Source organism: Spermophilus citellus, assembly GCF_964194105.1.
Source record: "Spermophilus citellus genome assembly, chromosome: 10".
Taxonomy (NCBI): Eukaryota; Metazoa; Chordata; class Mammalia; order Rodentia; family Sciuridae; genus Spermophilus; species Spermophilus citellus.
Window position 1 is genome coordinate 42,188,768 of NC_138197.1, and position 22,170 is coordinate 42,210,937.

The following is a 22,170-nucleotide window of genomic DNA, read 5'->3' on the forward strand; positions in this document are numbered from 1 at the left end:
CCATTAGTTTATCCATTGTTTCACTCTTTAAGGTTGAAAAGAAGGTACCAGTTGAGTGTTGTAAAGAACATCATTTGAGCTGGGTTGTGTTATATTTCGGGTTTCAAGTCACTTTGGTTTGCATATATCACGTTTGTATTTTTCAAGGTGTCTGTCCATAAAGTCAAGGTACTCAACACTAATAATTCTTCTTAGTGGCTTCCTTGGCTTGTTTTGAAGCCAAGGGTCCTTTTTTTCTTATATGTAAGATCTGCAGATTCAATTGAGCTTTCTTACGTTTTAGTATTACTGTAATATTTCATAAATATTTGCTTTGTGTCATTCTTGAAATTTTTGCATTTCTGGAGGTATATAAGAAAAGTATGGACAACTAGTATGATGAAATGAAGCCTACTAAATGCATAGTTCTGTCTAGTCACATGTATTATTTTATTTAATCTTCTCTTAAATATGTGTGTAAACTAAGCCCCCTAAATAAAGAGGCATAGAGAAATGGAGTAATTCTTGCTGCTTGCTTGCATAACTAGTAAGTAGCAATAACTGTTATTCTGAGAGTCTGTGCCAATCAGAGGACTATGGGCTCTGAGTTTAATTAATTAATTAATATTTATCATAAATAGTAACCTTCTTCCAGATTGCTTTTCTAGTGTTGCAAAGAGGTTGCATTATATATTCTTAAAGAAGCCTAGGTGGTGGTCTCTGCTTTTCTAAGTTCCTTGCTATTCAAACTTAATAAGGTCAGTAGTTCTGGTAACAGTAACACTCACTACCAGCAATAGGAACACAAGTAGCTGACTTTCCTAGATTACTATTAACTCTGGGTGACACTAGAGATTTTCCTTCCCTCTTTATCTGTTTTAACTTCTTTGGTGCTCATAATACCTCTATGAGGGTACAGATTTTGATTATCCCTATTTTATAGATGAACAACCTAGAACAAAGCCTAAGAGTTAAGTAACTTGCTCAAATCAAACAACAAATTTGTGGTAGAGCTGGGGTATAAAATGTACACTATTGTCCATTATACCATCTTTCCTCAGTAAATATTTGTCATACTAGAATTACGGGTTGAAAATGACTGGATCCCGTTCTGATTAAGTTAAGATGAAGAGAGATTTATTAGGAAGTCCTGGAGTGGCTCACTGAATAAGCAAGAAGCCTGGAGAACTAGGCATTGAAAAAAGGACCATGGAAGACCAGTTGGCAGAGAATGCAGCTCAACTGTACCATAGGAAGTTTGTAGTACCACTGATGGTGCTGTTGCTATGGCCAGCACTGTTCCAGAGAGCTGGCTAGTGGCCAGCCACTGGGCCACAGGACCCATGGGTCTGCTGCTAGGCTGATGCTGTAGTAAAAAAGGAAATCTATGTCTTCTTTCATCTTTGCATCTTTTAGTAAGATTCAAAGGCCCTGGTAGAAGCAGTCACTCAAGGGAGACAATATCACATTTAAGAAAGGCCAGATTTGTAGATGTTTTGATTTAATTCTTCCCATATAGTCTGGACAGGATGGTAACAGAAGGAAATGATAACTTTCCAAATGTTGAATCTTAAAAAAAAAAGATATTTTCTGAGGGAAACTTGATCTTGTTATGTGGGTGAAATAAGTCACTAAATCGATTTGAGAAAAATCACTGGGAAATTGGCAGCTAAAGAATGAGAGGGCACTGGTTGTCTATTTGTTAAATCCAGTTAAGCTCTAAGTGACCACTTTTTGGTTCACTCTGGGTCAGAGATAAAATAGCCTAACTTCCAAATGACTAATAACTGGACAAATCATAAATACATCTAGATTTTCTGTCTAATATTAATAGTAGGTAAAGAAATTCATTGATAGTACTCTTTAGAAAAAGGATGATAGTTTTGTTCATAAATATGATTATTATCAGTGTTTTAAGAATTTGTTATTCAGGCCAGAGTTCACTGTAGCCAATGCTGTAATAAAATATTTTCAAGCCTTATCTGATGACTCACTGATTTGTAAGTACTAATCCATACAACAGAATTTCTGTTTGGTACAATGAGTTGGATCAGGCCACGAAATAAGATATGACTTTTATCACACACCACTTAATGGAAACTAATTTTATTAGAATTCTGAACTTTTAGTGATTAAAGTTTTGATTGCTTATAGTATGTCAGACAATAAAGTACTTTACATATATCTTCTTTTTTTCATTTTCATAGTAACCCTTTAAACTACATATTATTATTATTGATACTGTAAGGATGAAACTGAGGCTGAGAAGTAACTTGCTTGAGGTCCTGCAAGAAATGGTGGAGCTGGGTTTTAAGTGCACATTTATTTGACTCTAAAGCCTACTTTTAATGTTAATACTGTATTTTGAAAGAAAACCATTAAATCACAAGTCTTCTATGGATTAGCACTCTTGAATTTTTAGATCAGGAGATTGCCTTGTCACTTGTTCTTAGAGAACAATTTTCTCTTTTTAGAGTCAGTGGCTCAAGAAATGCCATTCCATCCAAGATTCATTTTCTGAGTTAAAATAATGTAAATTGTTATTGCTGCATAGGCCGTTACTGTTTATAACATTCCTGGACAAGTTGTCATACTGGATGTGTGGATCACACAACTTTCTCTCGGGTTAGGATGAAAACTGACAGGGTCAGGCAGGCTATGTGGCATCTCAGATCATCTCTAGGACTTGAAACTACTCATTTTTAAGGACTGAATATTTGAAGAAAAGGACTGAATGGTTACCATCTCTTGGTAACAAATCTCTAAATTTACCAAGCATCTTGTATAAGATATCTCCTTGTATAAAATATCTCCTTGTATAAAATATCTTTTTTTTTAAAATTGAGTTTTCACTTTCAAGCTTCAAATTAAGTTCAGGCTTTCTAGGATTGGGAAGGCAAGTTTTGTTTATTTTATTTTAACTTTTATGGTTTTGACTGAATTTGGTGATTTGAAGCTAAAATATAATCTTTTGTATTAGGGTAAATATCTAAATTATAGAATTCTCATCATGGCATTAAAAATACTAATCCTAACCCTTGTTGTGAAATGTTTCTCTCTTGCTCAGTTTAGTCCATGAGCTTACAAAACTGCTTTCTATGTATGACATACACATACATATGGGAAAGAAAAAGCCCATCTTAGTCTTGACAGTGTGACATTAGTCTAAGTTCTATAAATGAAGGTGGCTCACTGATGTAGGGTAAAAGCCCAGATCCACTGATGTCATTGACAAAAGCCTGTAAAATAATTCTTCAAAAATTTAATACTCATTACATCTTATTTGTTTACTAAAATTCTGTTACTTTGAATATGAATTGTTTTAATTCAGTTTTATCTTGTTATATACATAGTTTTTTGGTGTGTGTGTGTATGTGTTTGTGTGTGTGTGTGTGTGTGTATAATTTTTAAAAATCAAGATGCTTTCTGGGTACTATATGGAGCTTTAGAAAGCCAGATGTGGTGTGGCAATAGACAAATAGATTCAAGGCTGCATCATCGAATGCCTCTGTGCATATATATGCATATACATCTTATGCATATACATCTAGTAATACATGTTCAGGCTCAACACTTTTTAGTCAGATATATAGATATAAACCCTTGTAGATAGTGGATCAAAAGGTTCTATCTTTGTTATTATTAGCAGGACTCTTAGGAAAGGTCTGCTTTGTACTCCAACAAAAGAACCTATTATATGTGAATGAAAGAATTAATAGAGACTTACGGATTCTTGTGTTTTGTTTTATTTTTAGTTTGCAGTTTGGTGTACAACTTTATGTATGTTAAATTTTTTTTCTGATAAGTCAACTATCGTATGGAAGAGGTGGAAATTATTTATAATCTGCATGGCATTATAACAATATTTAAAAAGCTCCATGACTCTGGACCTGGGGCCAGGGCTGAGAAATGGTTTCCTAGTGGCAAACTAAGCATTCCTTGTAACAAGATGTGAACTGCAACAGAATGCTCTAGGCAATATTAAATTGGGGTGATTTTTAGAAAGTGACAAATGTTTTATGTTTCCTAAATCTGAAATGGGTTCTACCAGCTCTAAACGGCTGCCAAGTTATGTTATCACTTGCCTGCTTTGTAACTGCCTCAATTATTTTCTTCCCCAGCCCTGTATGATGAGATCCGTCAGTTTCGCAAGGCCTGTGGGGAGGCTCATCTCAAAACTATCTTAGCAACAGGAGAACTCGGCTCTCTCACTAATGTCTATAAAGCCAGTATGATAGCAATGATGGCAGGTAAGTGTTTTATATTTAAATGATGTTTTGTATTAGATTGATGTTATTTAGGAAGAATAAATAAATGAAAGCATTTGTCTATTATTAGAAGTTCTAACCACTTAATTTTTTTTTTTTTTTTTTTTTGTGGGAGGTGTGAGATATTCTGTGAATACATGTACAGTGCAAACTAGTCAAAAACTCTTGGCTTTCTTCCACATTTCCTGTGGCGTTTCATTGTTGCACTATTCTTATAAGGCAGTAGATGGCTCTCTTGTTAGTGAATTGCCTTTTGTGTTATTTGATTATTCATTCATCAACATATATTAGACAGGACTTATTTCTCTGACTTATTTAAGCTTTGGATTTTTCTCAGAGATGTGTACCCATACTATTTAAGGCAGCTTCTGCTTTTGTGTCAATTAAAAAAAAATCAGTGTGGTATTGTTTTTCATACTTTCAAATGTAGATTGACTTATTCTTTATTTTTACAAATAGCAGATCTGTCCATTTAGACATGCAAGCTTGAAACCTCAGAGTTGTGCTTGAGATTTTTCTTACCTTCAGTCTTGAGAGTTCTTTTCTTTACTGTATCTGTCCTCCACATTGTTGCAAAACTAACTTTTAAAAATGTTAATTTGATTATGGTGCTGCTTGCTTAAAAATCTTTTAGTTGCTTCTCTTTTTCTTCCAGATAAAGTATAAATTCTTCAATTCCTCAATCATCCTTCCTAAGACTTCCAAAAAGTCCTTCCGAAGACCCTTCCCGTGTCTCTACCATCATCATCATCTTTTTTTTTTTTTTTTTTTTTTTTTTTTTGTGGTGCTGGGGATTGAACCCAAGGTCTTGTGCATGCAACACAAGCAGTCTACTAATGGAGCTATATCCCCAGCCCTCTACCATATTCTTTTTCTTTCACCCCACAGGCTCTAGTAATATGAATGATATATAGTCCTATGGCTGATACCATCCAAACTTTTGTATCTTTGTATGTGCTGTGCACCTGCCTAAAATGACTTGAATAACTCCTTGGTGTCTTTGTATTCACAGGCATCACCCTTTTCAGGAATATTTTCCTGAAACCACTTCTTCCTCTACCACTTGGCCCATTTTCTCCTGTGTGCCCCCATATCATTCTCTTTAAACTTCTTAATGTTAGCTTATCATACTGCACTGTGATTAAGGGCTAAATTCTAGGGGTCAACCCTACTAGGGGCCTCACATTTAGATGAAGATACCTGGCTTCCCTGGTCTTAAATGTGGGCCAGGGCTGGGGATGTGGCTCAAGTGGTAGCGCACTCACCTGGCTTGCATGCGGCCCAGGTTCGATCCTCGGCACCACATACAAACAAAGATGTTGTGTCCGCCGAGAACTAAAAAATAAATATTAAAAATTCTCTCTCTCTCTCTCTCTCTCTCTCTCTCTCTCTCTCTCTCTCTCTCTCTCTTTAAAAAAAAATGTGGGCCATACACTGTAGTTACCCTTTTGAATTTTATACTCTGTATTTCTTGAAAGTTTTGTTAGACCTGGTAGATCATCTCTGGAACACTAATGAAAACCAGCCTGCTAGGCATTAACGGTGCTATTGCCCTCATCACTGCTACTGGACCAGAAAATATCTGCTCTTACTGTTCAATTTAGAGCAAATTTCTGAAAATCTAAGAATAAGAAAGAACAGAACACTGAACAGTGGGTTGTTTAGTGGCATTCACATTTCAGCGGTCCATAGTGAAAGGCTGCTGCAATTCTTTGGAACCTGGGAAAAATCCCTTAGAATCTTAGGTAGACTTATAGTTTCCCTTTCATGCTCTGTGCCAGCACAAGGGATTGTTAGCTCAGGCAACAAAGCAAAAGTTTAGAAATGAACAACAGTAGCCATCCATTTGCACTACCCATTTTGTGGTGCCTTCACTATTGGTGTATACATGAGACTGATATACTCAACAGGTCACATCTGAGGCACTCTTGAAGCATCTGTTACCCTCATATAGTTTATTCATTTTGAGAGGTGATCCTAAGTCTATTCTACCCACTGAACATACTACTTACAGTAGGAACATGGTATTAGGTCATCATGCTTTGGAAGCCTTTGTTCCACTCTGTATCCTTCTAACCATAGGGAAAATTTGATTAGAAACTCTCCCTTCCCACCCTCTCTCTCCCTCTCCCCCTCTCTCCCACTCCCTCCCTCTCCCCCTCACCACCTCCCTTTCTGCTTATTTTACTATCCATGTTGTTTATCCGCTTCAATTTTTTTCATTCAACCAGTGTCTGTTGTTAATGCACTATGAGTAATGACCAGTTGTTATATGCTTTACCAGGTACATTTTCTTTCTCCTTCCTTTTCTTGTTTCTGTGGTACCGGGTGAACCCAGGGCTTTGTGCATGTCAGGCAAGCACTCTAGCACTGAGCTACACTCCAGTCCTACCAGATACTTTTAAATTTTATATATATATATATATATATATATATATATATATATATATATATATATATATTTTTTTTTTTTTAGTTTTCAATGGACCTTTATTTATTTATATGTGGTGCTGAGAGTTGAACCCAGTGCCTCACACATGCTAGGCAAGTGCTCTACCACTGAGCCATGACCCCAGCCCTAAATAATATTTCTTAATCTTCACATCAGCCTTGGAGTTGATGAAAAAACTTGAGATAAAAGTAACTTAAGGTCACAAAGCTAATACATCTTCTATAGAGTTCTTATTTGACCCAGGTCCTCCTGCTCCAGATTTATTGTTTTTTTCACTTTCATAGCTGTTTCCCAAACTATCATGCTAGAGCTTGGCATGAATGAAAGATACAGTCTTTGTGAGGTATAATGTATGAAAGCATCTAGCCCATTTCCTGGTCCATGTTTTATCCTGTTGAGATATATAATAGAGTTAAATGTTTTTTGAAGACCTTTCTAAATTTAAAAATTTTTATATTATTTTAACTTTATATGTAACTCACCAAATAATCCTCTCTATTTAAGACTGACTAAATTTACATTGTTTTCTACTATTTTTTTTCTTTCACTGAGTTATTTTTAAAAATCAATTTTATTTCAGTAAACTTGCATTCTCTTTAATTCAGATGATAAATATATAGTGTGAGGATTTTTGACAATTTGTATACATGTATAGCCATTACTCCAGTCAAGAAGTAGAATATTTATATCATCCCAGAAATACTTACACATCCATCCATCTATCTATCTATCTATTTATTTAATTATAGTTGTTGATGGGCAGAATGCCTTTATTTTATTTCTTTATTTTTATGGGTGCTGAGAATAGAACTCAGTGCCTCGCACATGCTAGGCAATCACTCTGCCACTGAGCTACAACCCCAGCCCACTTACACATCTCTTTATAGTCATTTTCATACTTCTCTCCTGCTGTTCTGGGGTGCACTCCCTGATCTGATTTTATCACCATGTGTCAGCTTTTTCAATTTTAGGATATTATATAATCATATAATATGTATGTACTCTTTTAGTGCGTCTGTTTGCTCCTCTTGCTCAAGATAATAGCTGAGATACTAAGAAGTTTACTTAGAAGTATTAAACTGAACAAATACACTAAATTTCTAAAATTATTGGTAAAAAGTTGAATATTTTTCCCCTCAGTCTGGTGTCTGTAGGATCTGTAGTTATATCTCATTCTTCATTCATGATATGGATTATTTTTGTTTTTTTTCCTGTTGCTTTTGTTCTTCTCCTCCCCTTCTTCTTCTTTACTTTCTTCCTCTTCTGTTTTTCAAGTCTTATAAGGAATTTTCCAATTTTATTAATCCTTCTTAAGAAACAGCCTTGTTTTTTTGATGATGTTAAGGTATTTTCTAATTCCCTTTGTGACTACTCTTGTCATATAGAGTGGAATGTTATTTTGATTGAGATGTATAATTTCCAAACATTTAGTACTTTTCTGGGTGTTTTATTGTTATTTTATAATTTGAAAATTTTTTAGAGTATCTGTTGTAAGTCCTTTTGTTTTTTTAAAATTAATGAGGTTTTGATTTTATAGTTTATTTTATGGTATCTTTAGGTAAATGGTTCAATTCACTTAAAAGAATTGGTGTTCGCAGATGTTGGTGCAAATGTCAGATAAAGTTGGTTGATAGCTTTTTCAGATCTTTTTTGTTTTGTTTTTTGTCTATTGATTCTATTTATTACCAAGAGGTTATTTAAAATCTCATACATGATTGTGGATATGTCTCCATATTCATGTTCCTTTAGAATGTCATTTTTTCCTTTGTGTATTTTGGAGCTCTGTTATTAGGTATATATACTTTTAGGGTTGTTATGTTTACCTTTTGAATCATCAAATTCATTATGAGATGTCTGTCTTTATCTCTATTACTAGTCCTTGTTTAAATGTCTATGTTGTCTAATATTAATCCAGCCACACCAGTTTTCTTGTATTTACCATTTGCATACCTCTTTTCCCCCATCCTTTTATTTTCAACCCATCTATAGTTATATATTTTAAGTATATATCTCTTAAAAGAAGGAAATCCTATCATTTTTGACAACATGGATGGATCTGGAGATCATTATGTTAAGTGAAATTGGCCAGGCACAGAAAGACAAGAAGAACCACATGATCTCACTCAGGTTGGATTTAAAAGTGTTGATCTCGTAGACACTGAGAGAGGAATGATGGTTCTAGAGGCCAGGGACAGGTAGGAAAGGGTTGCTCAATAGCTGCTAAGTTATAGTTAACTAGGAACAAGAAGTTCTGTTGTTCTGTTACATAGTAGAGTAACTATGAACAGCAATGTACTATACATTTCAAAGAGCTACAAGAAGTTTGAAAATTTTCATGTTAGATATGTTTAGCCAGATTTAAATATTATATAGTGTATACACGTATTGTACTTTTATGCTTTTATGTATCAGTTAAAATTAATTTTAAAAAGAAAAATGAAAGTACATTTCTTGTGGATAGCTTTTTAAAAATTTATTGTGATAATCTGTACTTTTTAATCAAAGAGTTTTGTCCATTTACATTCTGTATAATTATTTATGTGGTAGGATTGTCTGTCATCTTGCAATTTATTTTCTATCTCCTTTTTGTTCATCTTGTCTAGTTTCATTTCTTCTGTTTTATTCTTATCTACAGTCTCTTTATATCTTTAAAATGGTTGCTCTAGCAATTAGAATTTACATTCTTAATTTAGCCTAGTCTGCTTAGAATTAACATTGTTTTACTGTACACTTACATCATAAATATAAGAACTTTATTATAGTTTCATTTGTATCCATCTTCATTGGTCCTTTGAATTATTTTTATTTTCTTACACATGTATTATAAACCCCACATTATAATGAGGCAATTTTAAGTTACATTTTTTAAGGAAATTAAATGAAGAGAAAACTGAACTAAGTTATTGTTTCATATTTTCTATGCATATATTACTTCCATCATTGTTTTCTCTTGTAAATGTCAGTTTCCATCTTGTAGAACTCGGGATGTGACTGGGGATAGAGTGATAGCTGAGTATGCATTAATCCCTGGGTTCAATCCCCAGCAAATCCCCCTGTCCCCACCCTAAAGTTTCCATCTCATATAATTCAGCCTGGGAAATTTGCAGTGCAAGTTTTTGGTAATGAAATCTTTCAGTTTTTGTTCATCTTCATGGAGGTCTCTTTATTTCACTGCTATATTTCAAGGATAGTTTGCTGGTTATAGAAATCTGGGTTAAGGTTTATTCTTATTTTGACCTTTAAATATGTTACTACATTCTCTATATAAATGTCACGCCTTACACTGACTATGGTCAAACAATATTTTCTCCTTGTCTTTATTTTTTAACTAATGTCAGCATGATGTGCCTAAATATGGTTTTCTTAGTATTTAAGCTGCTTGGAGTTTGCTGAATTTATTGGATTTGTTCGTTAATGTTTTCCAACAATTTAAGACATTACCAAAACTATTTTTTTCAAATATATTTTCTGGCTCATTCTGTCTTCCTTCTAGGACCCCAATATATTGTGCTAGACTGCTTGATATTGTCCCATAGGTTACTAAAATCTTGTTTGTTTTAATCCCTCTCCTTTTTTCAAATCTTTCTTCATCTTATTTTGTATCTGAAGTGTGCTTTAAGGCCACACAATGAAATTTATACTGTATGTTTTTAGCTTTTTTTTTTTGTTTGATTTTTAAAATTTTTCATTTTCTACTGAGAGCCCCCATTTTTTCACTCATTGAGATCATGTTTTCCTATAAATCTGAGCAGATTTATAATAGATGATTTTAATTTCTTTTCTGCTTCTTTGTACATCTAAATTTTCTCATGGTCCATATCTTGATCTACCAATTTTCTAGTACCTGCAAATATTTCATTCGGTTTTATAAATATACCTCTAGGTATATCTAGGTATACCTGGAGGGCAAGACTGGAAACTTTCTTAATGTCTGGAATTCTACATCCATCACTTTTTGTTTTTCCATTAACTTAAAATCAGAGTCTCAAAAGGAGAAAAAGATGTGGTTTTTCATTCATGATAAAATATTTTGTAATTTTGGTAGCCATTTTGATTATTGCAAAAAAAAATTCTGGAGAGAGTGAGTAGAGATATATAATTATGTTAGTCTGGTATTACACATCATTTTAAGTAAAAACTTATTTAGTTAAGGCATTTTCATTTTTGGTCAATCCTATGGTTTGAATATCCCCTCAAACTCATTTTGAAACAACCACCAGTAAAATAGTATCAAGAGATGGTATTTTTTGGGCTGGGGATGTGGCTCAAGCGGTAGCGCGCTCGCCTGGCATGTGTGCGGCCCGGGTTTGATCCTCAGCACCACATACAAAACAAAGATGTTGTGTCCACCGAAAACTAAAAAATAAATATTAAAAAAAAAAAAAAGAGGGCTAGGGATGTGGCTCAAGCGGTAGCGCGCTCGCCTCGCATGCGTGCGGCCCAGGTTCGATCCTCAGCACCACATACAAACAAAGATGTTGTGTCCGCCGAGAACTAAAAAATAAATATTAAAAAAATTCTCTCATTCACTCTCTCTCTCTCTCCTCTCTCACTCTCTCTTTAAAAAAAAAAAAGCTTTTAAAAAAAAAAGAGATGGTATTTTTAAGAGGTGTCTACTTAGATCTACCTTCATGAATGGATTAATGATATTATAGCAGGAGTGGGTTGGTTATCGCGAGAGTGGGTTTGTTATATATTTGGCTTCCTCTTTCCCTCTCTCTCTGCTTCTTGTATTCTTGCTTACCCTTCTGCCATATTATAATACAGTATGGAGACTCTTACCACATGGCAACAACTCGTTCTTGGATTTACCAGTCTCTAGAATTATGAGGCAAATTAACTTTTCTTGTCTGTGATTTATCCAATCTGTGGTGTTCAGTTACATCAGCAGAGACTGAGTCTCACTGAATTGCTTAGGGCCCCACTAAGTTGCTGAGGTTGACTTTGAACTCCTGATCCTCCTGCCTCAGCCTTCTGAGCCACTGGTATTACAAGTGTGCACCACTGTGCCCAGCATCACTCCTAATTTTTGCACTCTGGAATCTATAAAGCCACATGAGCTCTTTAGACACTTAGCAAAATAAAATAGCTTTAGCTGCTTGCTATACAGTTAAATTATATCTAGAACCAAGTCAAGAACCCAAAAAGAAATGAAAATATTTTCAATGGATGAAAAATATGTGATATAATCTATAATACAAGAGTAATAGCAAAAATTTCTTGAATGTTAATTATGTAACAGGGACCCTTTTAAGGGCTTTGTGCGTATTTATAGTTAATCTTCATAATTACCTTATGAGGTAGGAACTCTTATATGACAAAATAAAATCAGCTAAAAGAATCTTCTTGCTCCTGTAGGACATGGTCATTGTTGATAATTGGAAATTTCCAGGTATTTCTGTCTTTGTTATATCATTTCTTTTGTCTATAATTTATTCCCTTTCCTTACCATTTTTAAATATTTAATAAAACTACCATATTCTCTCAAGCCTCCCTTGATTATCTAGAGGCAGAATTAATTAACTGACAATGCTGTTATACTTCTAGGACCATTGTAAATACCAGTAGCATTTCCCAAGTAATATGTCCATCAGTTGTTTTACCTGGTTAGATTGTTTGCAAAACTATGAACTTCTCTGAGGCCAAGGACTTACCTTTATTCTTCTGTGGTTACTATCATGTCTGGCATCTAGTAGAACCTAGGAAAATATTTTCAAATATACAAATGAATGAATGAGAGAGGAAAAAGAGATAAGGAAAAGTGAAATTTGAAAATCTAAATGCATCTTTCCAGATATGCCACAGTCTTGTAAGGTTTGAACATGTTATTTTAGAGAATAAACTTTTTTTTAATTGGACCAAAAAAATTGGATAATTTATACCTCTGACAATGAGATTATATTTCCAAGGCATTTTTGTCAATGCAAGGCAGTGGCATGACAATATTAAGTGTGTGTAAGAATTCTGAGGAAAAAGCTTTAGAGGCAAGGAAGATCTAGGAAGAACTTTTTGCTTTGACTTTTGAGTTAAAGGAAAATGGAGCTTCTATTTACTTTAGTGGAAATAACGGTGAGAGAAATTCAAGTAAAGGAGGAGGAGGTAAGGTAGGAGTAAACAGTTTGAAGGGAATATAATCAGGTGAGCAAAACCAAAGCCTATTTTTTTTTTTTTTGTCCCCATGAAGCAATCCAAAAACAAGGTGATAGGAAGCAAGATAGGGAAACATGCTTACAGAAAAGAGAAGTCTAAAGCAGGCCAATCTACTGCTAAGGAATTTCCGCCTAGCAAATGCACACATTAAGAATAATGCCAGAAAGAAGAAAAGTGGGTTTATCTTTCAGTAGCGGTGGACTGTTCACACATACGCAACAGCTAACAAGCACTGCTCTGAAGTTATTCTAGACCTTATCTTTGGAAATAATACAGGCATGATAAATAAGGTTGGAGTAGAAAAGCACTAAAGATGCAATCATAATGTCATCAGGTTTGAATTGCTGATGAAGATCTGTGGAAAGAGTACTAACACAAAAATATGGGGCTTGAAAAAAGCAGACCTTGAAGGAATGCAAAATGAGTTTTGAACTTGGCTAGAATTTTGCAATGTATGGGAAATTAAAATAACAAAAATAGGAACCAGGGGAGGGAATATTCTAAATTCAATCCAATAAGATCAAAGTAATGCAAAAACAATGAGATGAAACAGAGAAATAGGAGAAAATGTAAGGAAATTCATTAAATGATAAAATAAGGGGGGAAATAGTGAGAAACTTGCTACCACTGTGGGAAACAGAAACACGAAAAATGTATAGTGATTAGTAGCAAATTAATAACTGAGGTTTTAAAATGTAAATGTGAACCAAATAGTAAATGTCACTGTAGATTTATTTTTCTAAAGTTTGACACAAGTCACACTGAGTTCTTTGTCTTAGGCTGTAAAGCTTTGTGTACTCAAGGAATATTGATCCAGATGGCATATCTAGACCCCTGTGGTGTTCCAGCCTGTTTTTTTTTTTTTAATAAGATCTTGCCTTTGATTTAAAAAGGTATTTAATTTGTGAAAAGATGTGCCATAATTGAAAGTTCATCTTTGGAGAAATTTTAAGAATAGAGATGTATATTAGATAAGGCGTTAAAGGATTTAAAGTATGACTTTATTTACAGTTCCTTAAACTAGTCCTGGAAATTAAACCATTTATAGGGTGAAAACTAATTAACTTGCCATCTCATCCATGGAAGAAATTTAAATCAGGCCCCTAAGCAAAAATTTTACCCCCACTTGTCCCTTTGCTTTCCTTTGTTGAATGCAAAATAAAGAGCTGTGGAAAGGAAAGAAGTTATCAATTTTCTGGCCTCCCAGCAGTGCAGCATCTACTGACGGTGCATTTTGGTGTGTGCATTATTACTTTAATGGAAAGGTTAAGTATATGACATACATTTAAACATAAAGTGTTTTCTTTGCTTCTTGGTAGCTGGAGTTGGGGGAGAGAAGAGCAAAAGCTCATAAGCTTAGTTTTTTTGTGTGGTGCATACTTGTTTGTGTAAAATTTTACTGTATGAAACTTTAAAAATATAACCCAACTCATTCCAGAATCACATCACCGCCTCTTCTGAGCCTAACTTTCCCAGAGGAATTTACAGGCACCAAGGCTAGCTTATTGATAGAGTTAGGTGCCAGCTATATGTATAGGGGCAGTGACAGATGTTATTTGTAAACAACATATAAAAATCAATTTTTAATAAGGCGATATTTTCCTATTAAAAGAAATATGAAGAAATTTTCTTCTTTAAGTGAAATTCTGGTTATGATACAATGGTTGGACCCTGCTTATGTGTCTGAGGTTCTATTATAAATTTATATGTCTGTAATTCCTAACACTTAAGTTTCTAGTTACTCATTCTTTCCTAACTGTGCCATGTAGTTGCAGATCTATTCACAAACTTAAAATGCTAGGAAATTAGAATCCTTGAATAGATCTCAGTATATTACATTAAGCAGATAATTAGTACACACAATTTGTTGAATGAATGAATTAATTAATTAATTAAACGAAGTGAAATTGGTACTTTACACATTCTTTTCATAATAATCCCAAGAAGGAGGTTAAAGAGGTATCTTATCTTTGAGTAGATGAAAACCTGAAGCACAGAAGTTAGGTGACTAGACCAAGGCCACAAATGGAATGTAAGTAAGTAGGAGAGTCCTGAAGGACTCATGGTTTACTATCTCACAGTCCTGCTTGCTGCACAAGGATATTACCTGTAAACTCTGTTGAACCTTTGGAATGCAGACTTGTTTCTAGAGTCCCTGAATGAGATTCTGTGTTGCCCTGTACTCTTCTACTTGAGACAAAAGACGTGAGACAAGAGAGGCACAGTATTTGGAGAAAAAGCTTAGTGGGTGGTGGATATGAAGTCAACATGAAAAGAAAAAATGAAAGTAAGCCCATCCCAGGCCCTATAGCTGATAAGTCTACAGTAAATACTATTGAAATAAAAAGAAAGGGGGCTCAGAGGGCAAGGATCACTCAATTTTTTTTTGTATTTACCTTACTCCATTGATGGCCCTGTAATGATGCACCTAGAAAATTAGCAGAGTCCTGCCTAAATTGCCACTTGAATTCTGTACTGAAGTTCATCTTTATTTTCAGATTCCCTTAACAGGGTCCTGAGAGTACAGCTAGGGAGGGACAGTGCAAGTGGTCCTTTCTCATTTCCACCTGATGAGGTGCAGGAAAGATGGTTAGAGCTCTTGGCAGTGTGAAACTAAAGGAAGAGTGGGTCTGATGAAGAGTCTGGGATAGTGGAAATGACACAGGAATACATTTAGAGGGAAATCATAGTATAGGATGAGGGAAATAGAAACCTTCCAATGAAGAGCCATTGACAAGGAAGTAGATGTCTAGTGTAGGAAAAGAAAACTCACAGTTATGGTATTATGTTCAAATACTTACAAATCTTCCTCTTTCAGGGAAGTCTTTTCTCTCTTACCCCAAGGAGATAGCACTGGGACCAGCTTTTAGAAGTTAAGGAAAGATAGACTTAGGCCTAGTTGTTATGAGAAAGAATTGTGAAAGTCCAATTCATCCAGAAATTGAATGGGCCCCATCAAGAGATAAGATATGTTATAAGCACTGGCTAGATGACAACAGGATGGAATTACTGTCAGACACACAATACACAGCAACCACTACAAACACCTTTGGTTTCAGAGTCAATGTGAGCCTCTGTTGTAGAAGAGAAAAGCATTTGTGTACACACACACACACACACAGACACGTGAGCTCTGTGTGTAAAATTTTAGCATAGATCATAGTTCAGTAATCTGGACCCCAAAGTATGTGTGTAATGGGAAGGGAAGTATATTAGATATCTGGGGATGCTCTATCAAGATACCACAAACTGGGTGTCTTAGAACAAGGGAAGTTCATTTTCATGTTTCTGGAGGGGAGCCACCCAAAGTCAAGTATGGTCAGGGCCCTACCCACACAGAGTGTTGTAAGGGAGGATCCTTCCTTATCTCTTTATCTTCTGGTGTTTTCTGGCAATACTTGACATCCCTTGGCCTGGAGATGCATTTCTCCAGTTTTTCCCTCATTGCATGGCCTCCTTCTCTTTTCTTCTTCTAAGGATACTAATAATATAATGGCCAATCTTACTCAGTGTGACCTCATCTTAACTGATTGAATCTGCAGTGACCCTATTTTAAAATAAGTCACTTTCTGAAGTATTGGAGGTTGGGATTTTGACATACTTTGTGGGTCACTATTCAACCCATAGCTGGAAGAAATAGGTTTCTTGCTCTCTGGTTCTATTATTTTCTATAAAGACCTAAAGAAGTTAGAGAAAAAAAAAATATTTTGAGTCAAACCAGCAAACTTGAATTCAGGTACAAAAGATTGATTTTTCCCTCTAAGCAATGTTGTATGGGTTTGTGGATTGGGGAAATCTAGTAGATATTAAATATTTTTATCTGCAAAAAGCATTTGGTAAGGTTCTCAATGGGAGATTAATGGCTAAAATAAAGAATGAGGCATTAGGAGATAAATTTGCTTATGAGCAAGAGACAGAGACTAACGGTGGAAGGAAATACTTTTTAGATTGGAAAGGAGTGACATACAGCACAAGCCAGGAATCAGTTTTGGGACCTATGGGTTTTTCACTTTATTTTTATTGAACTTTGTAATAAAAATACAGATCTTCAAACAGCCCAAGACAGAGTGAGTAATACTACAAGCATCAGTAATCAAAAGTTATTCTCTATCATAAAGTAAATGACTGATAATAAATACTGACACAAGACTACACAATGTACCATAATATTATAAAATGGAGCAAGCAATTCTCTTGTGTTCTCTTTTCTTCTGCATGGGTGAATATTTCTTTATTTTCTTTTTAAAAAATATTTGCAGTTTTCTAGGTTTACTTTATAAACCAAATAAATGAAAAAATATATTTTTTTAAATTTGGAAAGATATATTAACTGAAGGAAAAATTGGTTGAAACAAGACAAAGGTTATATTGCCATTGCTAGAATAAAGAAATGAAGGGTCCTGTGTGTTAAATTGCTCAGAAAGCTATTCAGTGAAAAGACTTACGAAGTGAGGGGGCGTTATTGAAATCATCAGCTTCTTCTGTAGTCATGACTTTAATGGAAGCATATACAAAAAAGCCATTGTTGGAATGATGAAACCACATATTCGAGGGAGTGAAATATAGCTTGGAACTTTTTCCTTTCCTTTTTAAATTTTAACATTGCTCTAAAAAATCCATAATATTCAGTGATTGTATGTGTAATTTTTTTTCTTCCTAGGAACTGGTTAAGTATGTGGGAAATATACTTTTCAAATTGGAATTTAGCCTGCAACTTTGTTAAGTCACTAAAAGGTCTTTACAAATTCATCTATGTTTCCCATTATTTGCCAAAAGAAGTGGACCAAATATGGGATAGTAAAGTAGCACAACCACTATGGAAATGAGTAAGGACATCCCTCAAAAGACTAGGCATGGAACCACCATATGATTCAGCTATATTAGTCCTTGATATTTATTTTAAATAGTAAAAGCCATCATATTATAGCAGGTATCGATGTTTAGAGCAGCACAATTCACGATAGCCAAACTATGGAATCAGCCTAGGTGCCCACCACCAGATGAATGGATAAGAAAATATGGTATATATACACAATGGAGTTTTATTTGGGTGTAAAGAAAATGAAATTATATTATTTGCAGGAAAATGGATGGACCTAGAGACCATTATGTTAAGAGAAATAAGTCAGCTCATGAGGTCAAGGGCTGTATATTTTCTCTCATATGTGGAAGCTAGAGAGGACAAAGGAAAAGAAAGGTGGGGGCAGATGTCATAAAAATCAAAGGGAGATCAGTAGAGGAAAGGGATCACAGTGTGGGAGGCAGAGAGGGAAGGGGGAAGTGCTGGGAGTGATGCTGGCCAAGTTATATTGTTATATTGTGTACACGTACGAATATGTAACAACACATCCTATCATTATGTACAGTTATAGTGTACTGATAAAAATTCGGAGAAAAAATAGACCAAATAAACACTCAAAAGTTAACTTGTAAAAGGTAAAATGCTTGAAAAATTATAAGGGTTATGAAGTATTTAAAAAGTTCATTAACTTCAAATCATTCATTTTATAGATGAGAAAACCAAATCCAGAAAGATTAAATTTATAAGGAACTAAAATAAACACAAACTAAAACAAATAACTGAAGTCAAAAGCATAATCTAGAATAAGGTTCTCTATCTGGACTTCACATTAGAGTTTTCTCAAGGATTTCTTAAATGAGCTGTTGGAAAGATCCAAGATTCAGCCACCAGAAATTCTGATTTTAAATGGTCTTTCATGGATCCCAGGGAATTAGTATTTCCTAAACAATACTTTGTAAAATTCTCCAGGTACTTCTGTTATGTGGGCAGGAATGAGAACCTCTGCTGTAGAATCCAGCTTAAAGCTGGAAATAGTAGTCTTAGAAAATAGAAGTCTTTCTATTTATACTATTTATAATTTAGAAATTATTTAGAAAAATTGCTTCAAATTCTGAGGGAATCCTTAAGCATAAGCAGTCCACAATTAGCAAGCCAATTGTTCTAGTAGTTATTTTACAAGTTTCTTGTTCAGTGTGCTGCACCTGTATTCCTGGAAAAACAAGAACACACATGAAAATTTGGTCTCTAGGCCAGGTGGGCATCAATTGTTCTATAGGTGTTAGCCAACACAATTAACAGTACTTTTGTAAGCACATGAATTTTTATACACACACACACACACACACACACACACACACACACACACATATTTTTGGGGGTGGAGGGAGTACCGGGGATTGAACTCAGGGGCACTTGGCAACTGAGCCACATCCCCAGTCCTATTTTGTGTTTTATTTAGAGAGAGGGTGTCACTGAGTTGCTTGGTGCCTTACTTTTTGCTGAGGCTGGCTTTAAACTCACGATCCTCTTTCCTCAGTTTCCTGAGCCACTGGGATTACAGATGTGTGCCACTCCACACAGCCCATGAATTTATATTTTTAATTTAGGTCTCTAAGAACATTATCCTTCAGTGCCATTAAAAGAGCACCAAGGTTTCTCCTTCTCTCTTCAGACTGCCCAATTCTAAGTTTTATTGGTGAGTGGAAGGAAATGAGGGATGAAGGGCTGACGTGAAGATTGCAGAGTGGGAGATAGGAAAGAAGGCTAGTTAAGAAGAAAAGGATAGGGTTTCTGCCATCCAAATTCTAGGAATATTTCTTTCCCTTCAATAGCTCATCCATCAAGTATTTAATGAATATATTGTCTTTATCGGACGTTATTCTAGGCATTGGAGAAGGATTATGAGAGAGAAAAATAAGTACAACATAGCCCCTGAAATTTTTTTTTTTTTAAAGAGAGAGTGAGAGAGGAGAGAGAGAGAGAGAGAGAAGAGAATTTTTAATATTTATTTTTTAGTTCTCGGCGGACACAACATCTTTGTTGGTATGTGGTGCTGAGGATCGAACCCGGGCCGCACGCATGCCAGGCGAGCGAGCTACCGCTTGAGCCACATCCCCAGCCCTAGCCCCTGAAATTTTAAAAGTGACATTATCACTTAGTCTTGTGAGGATATAAAGAACAGATTATATGATTTGCCCTGTTGTGAATAGAGGAACTGTAGGAACACCTTTTCCAAGCACTACAGAAACACAGGTAACTGTCTCTGGAGGAACATTAGAAGAATTCATGAAGCAAATGATTTATGAGAGAGATGCTAGGTGTAGATGTAAAGAAAACTTTTGGGAGAAATCACTGGTTCTTTTTCACAGCATTGTGTAAGAACATGTCATGATGAGAAAACTGCTCTGGTTGGGAGAATAAATGCAGAAGTGGCCTAAGAGGATGGGGGATGAAGCGGGTAAGTAATTTGGAGCATAGTGCCCTCTTAAGGAATGCGTTTTCTTGTTTGGGAGTATGAAAACTTTTCAGCCTGAGGAAGGAGCAATAAATAGACTGAATGAGTATTTGCTCCATCCATTTACTCATTCATTCATTACTGTTTATGGGATATTTGCTGCATGTCAGACACCAGTGATTTAGTCAGCTTTTTCACTGCTGTGACCAAAGAACCTGACAAGAACAATCGGAGGAGGAAAAGTTTGTTTGGGGGCTTACAGTTTCAGAGTTCTCAATCCAAAAATGGCTGACTCCATTGCATTGGGCCTAAGATGAGGCAAACATCATGGTGGAAGGGTGTGATGGAGAAAAACAGCTCAAGACATCACACCAAGAAGCAGGGTCACTTGTCCACTCACAAGGACAAAATATAAACCCCAAAGGCCTGCCTCCAATGACCCCCTGCTTCAGTCATACCTTATCCACCTATAGTTAGCATGTCGTTAATCCCTATCAGTGAAGTGAAGCACTGATAAGGTTAAGGCTCATAGCCCTATCATTTCACCTCTGAAATTTCTTGCATTATCTCATACATGAGCTTTTGGGGGACACCTCCTATCTTCATCATAACAAGGAAGAAAGATTGCTATGTCACCCTTTCTCCAGACACTTTGCAGTAGTGAAACAAAGATTAGATTTTCATCTTTGGGCAGAGTGTCAGCTAGAAATGGGAAACCCATGAGGAACCTGTGGGATAACCATGTTGCTGGCCACGAAGAGAGCTGAATGAGGCAGTACAGTGGGAGGGAGATGTGTGGGTGGCTGTGGGACATGCTAGGGAGCACAGCCACAGAGCTGATACTGCCTGGGTCAGGCAAGATGATGGTAATGCCTGTAATCCTGGCTACTCAGGAGGCTGAGGCAGGCTGAGGCAGGAGAATTGCAAGTTTGAGGCCAACCTGTGAAATTTAGTAAGACCTGTCTCCAAAAGAGCTGGGCATGTAGCTGAGTAGTGGAGCACCCCTAGGTTCAATCTGGGGCACCCCCTCCCCCCACAAAAAAAAGAATAGGGAAAAAGTACTTGAGAATGACCTCATGCTGAGCAGGGGAACTAATAGGCTGCAAGCTCATAATGATACCATTTCTCAGGATAGGGAATTTAAGAGAAGCAAAGTCCCCACACCCCATCCACCAGCCCAAGAATCAGAGCCTCTGCTTCCCTTTATAAGACGTTCACCTGTTCATTCTATTCCTGGTTTATTGCAGAGTGCAGCATAGTCTCTCCATTTCCCTCTTCTTTTATTTCTTGTAACAAGGAAAAAATTAACATTTTTAAGGAAATCTGATTAAGGCTATGAAGGTGAAAAAGAGGCAATTTTTCTGTTTAGAAAGCATTAGCAAGACAAAGCATGTAAATAAAAATGAAGAACTAGTAGAGTCATTTCAGTGATTTAGAAGGAAAAAGGAATTCATGCTTTTACTTGAATTATCAGGATGATGTTTTACTTGCTGGTGACCCAAGAATAAGTGTACTAGTATGCTTTTTGTAAAAAATTTATCACCAACTGGGGCATTGAAAGTAAGTTTCCTATGTTAAGAAGCTGCTAAATTGGGCAGGGACAACAGAGGAGGCACTGAATAGTCAATGAAATTGGAAAGAATTTTGATCACCCATGTCACACAAAGCCAGCAAAAGGCTGTTTGTAGAGTGTTAGCTGTTATCACACTGGTTTGATATTAACATTCTAGTGAATAATTAAAATAAGCCTGTTTATTTTTTAATAAAAAGAAAAAGCATATAAGTTATCTCAGAGTTTGCAGTGGTACCTATAGTTGCATCTATCAGCTGTTGAGGTTTTTACCAGGATTGTGTATTAGGTAATTTAGAAAATTCCAAAGAAGATGTTCTTTTGCCTCTCTTTTCATTCTTACTTTTCAGTACTCACTATTATAATGCTTTCAAAAATATAAAATAAAAATCCTCATAACTGCTTTGAGGTATTTTCCTTACAGTTGATATTTCCTAAATTGTGTGCTTATTAAATATATTTTCCTTCTGGAATTATTTTTGAATTGTATTTCTC

At 35.5% G+C, this 22,170-nt stretch overlaps 1 protein-coding gene across 3 annotated transcripts in view; it reads left to right on the top strand.

Moving 5' to 3' along the window:
• The window catches only part of DERA (deoxyribose-phosphate aldolase), a 133,080-nt gene that overhangs the window by 73,940 nt on the left and 36,970 nt on the right, over positions 1-22,170 (top strand). For all 3 annotated transcript variants that reach the window (XM_081311150.1, XM_081311151.1, XM_081311152.1), the window contains exon 6: positions 4,101-4,229. In XM_081311150.1, the coding sequence (XP_081167276.1) occupies positions 4,101-4,229 (129 nt within the window). The remainder of the gene's footprint in view (positions 1-4,100; positions 4,230-22,170) is intronic.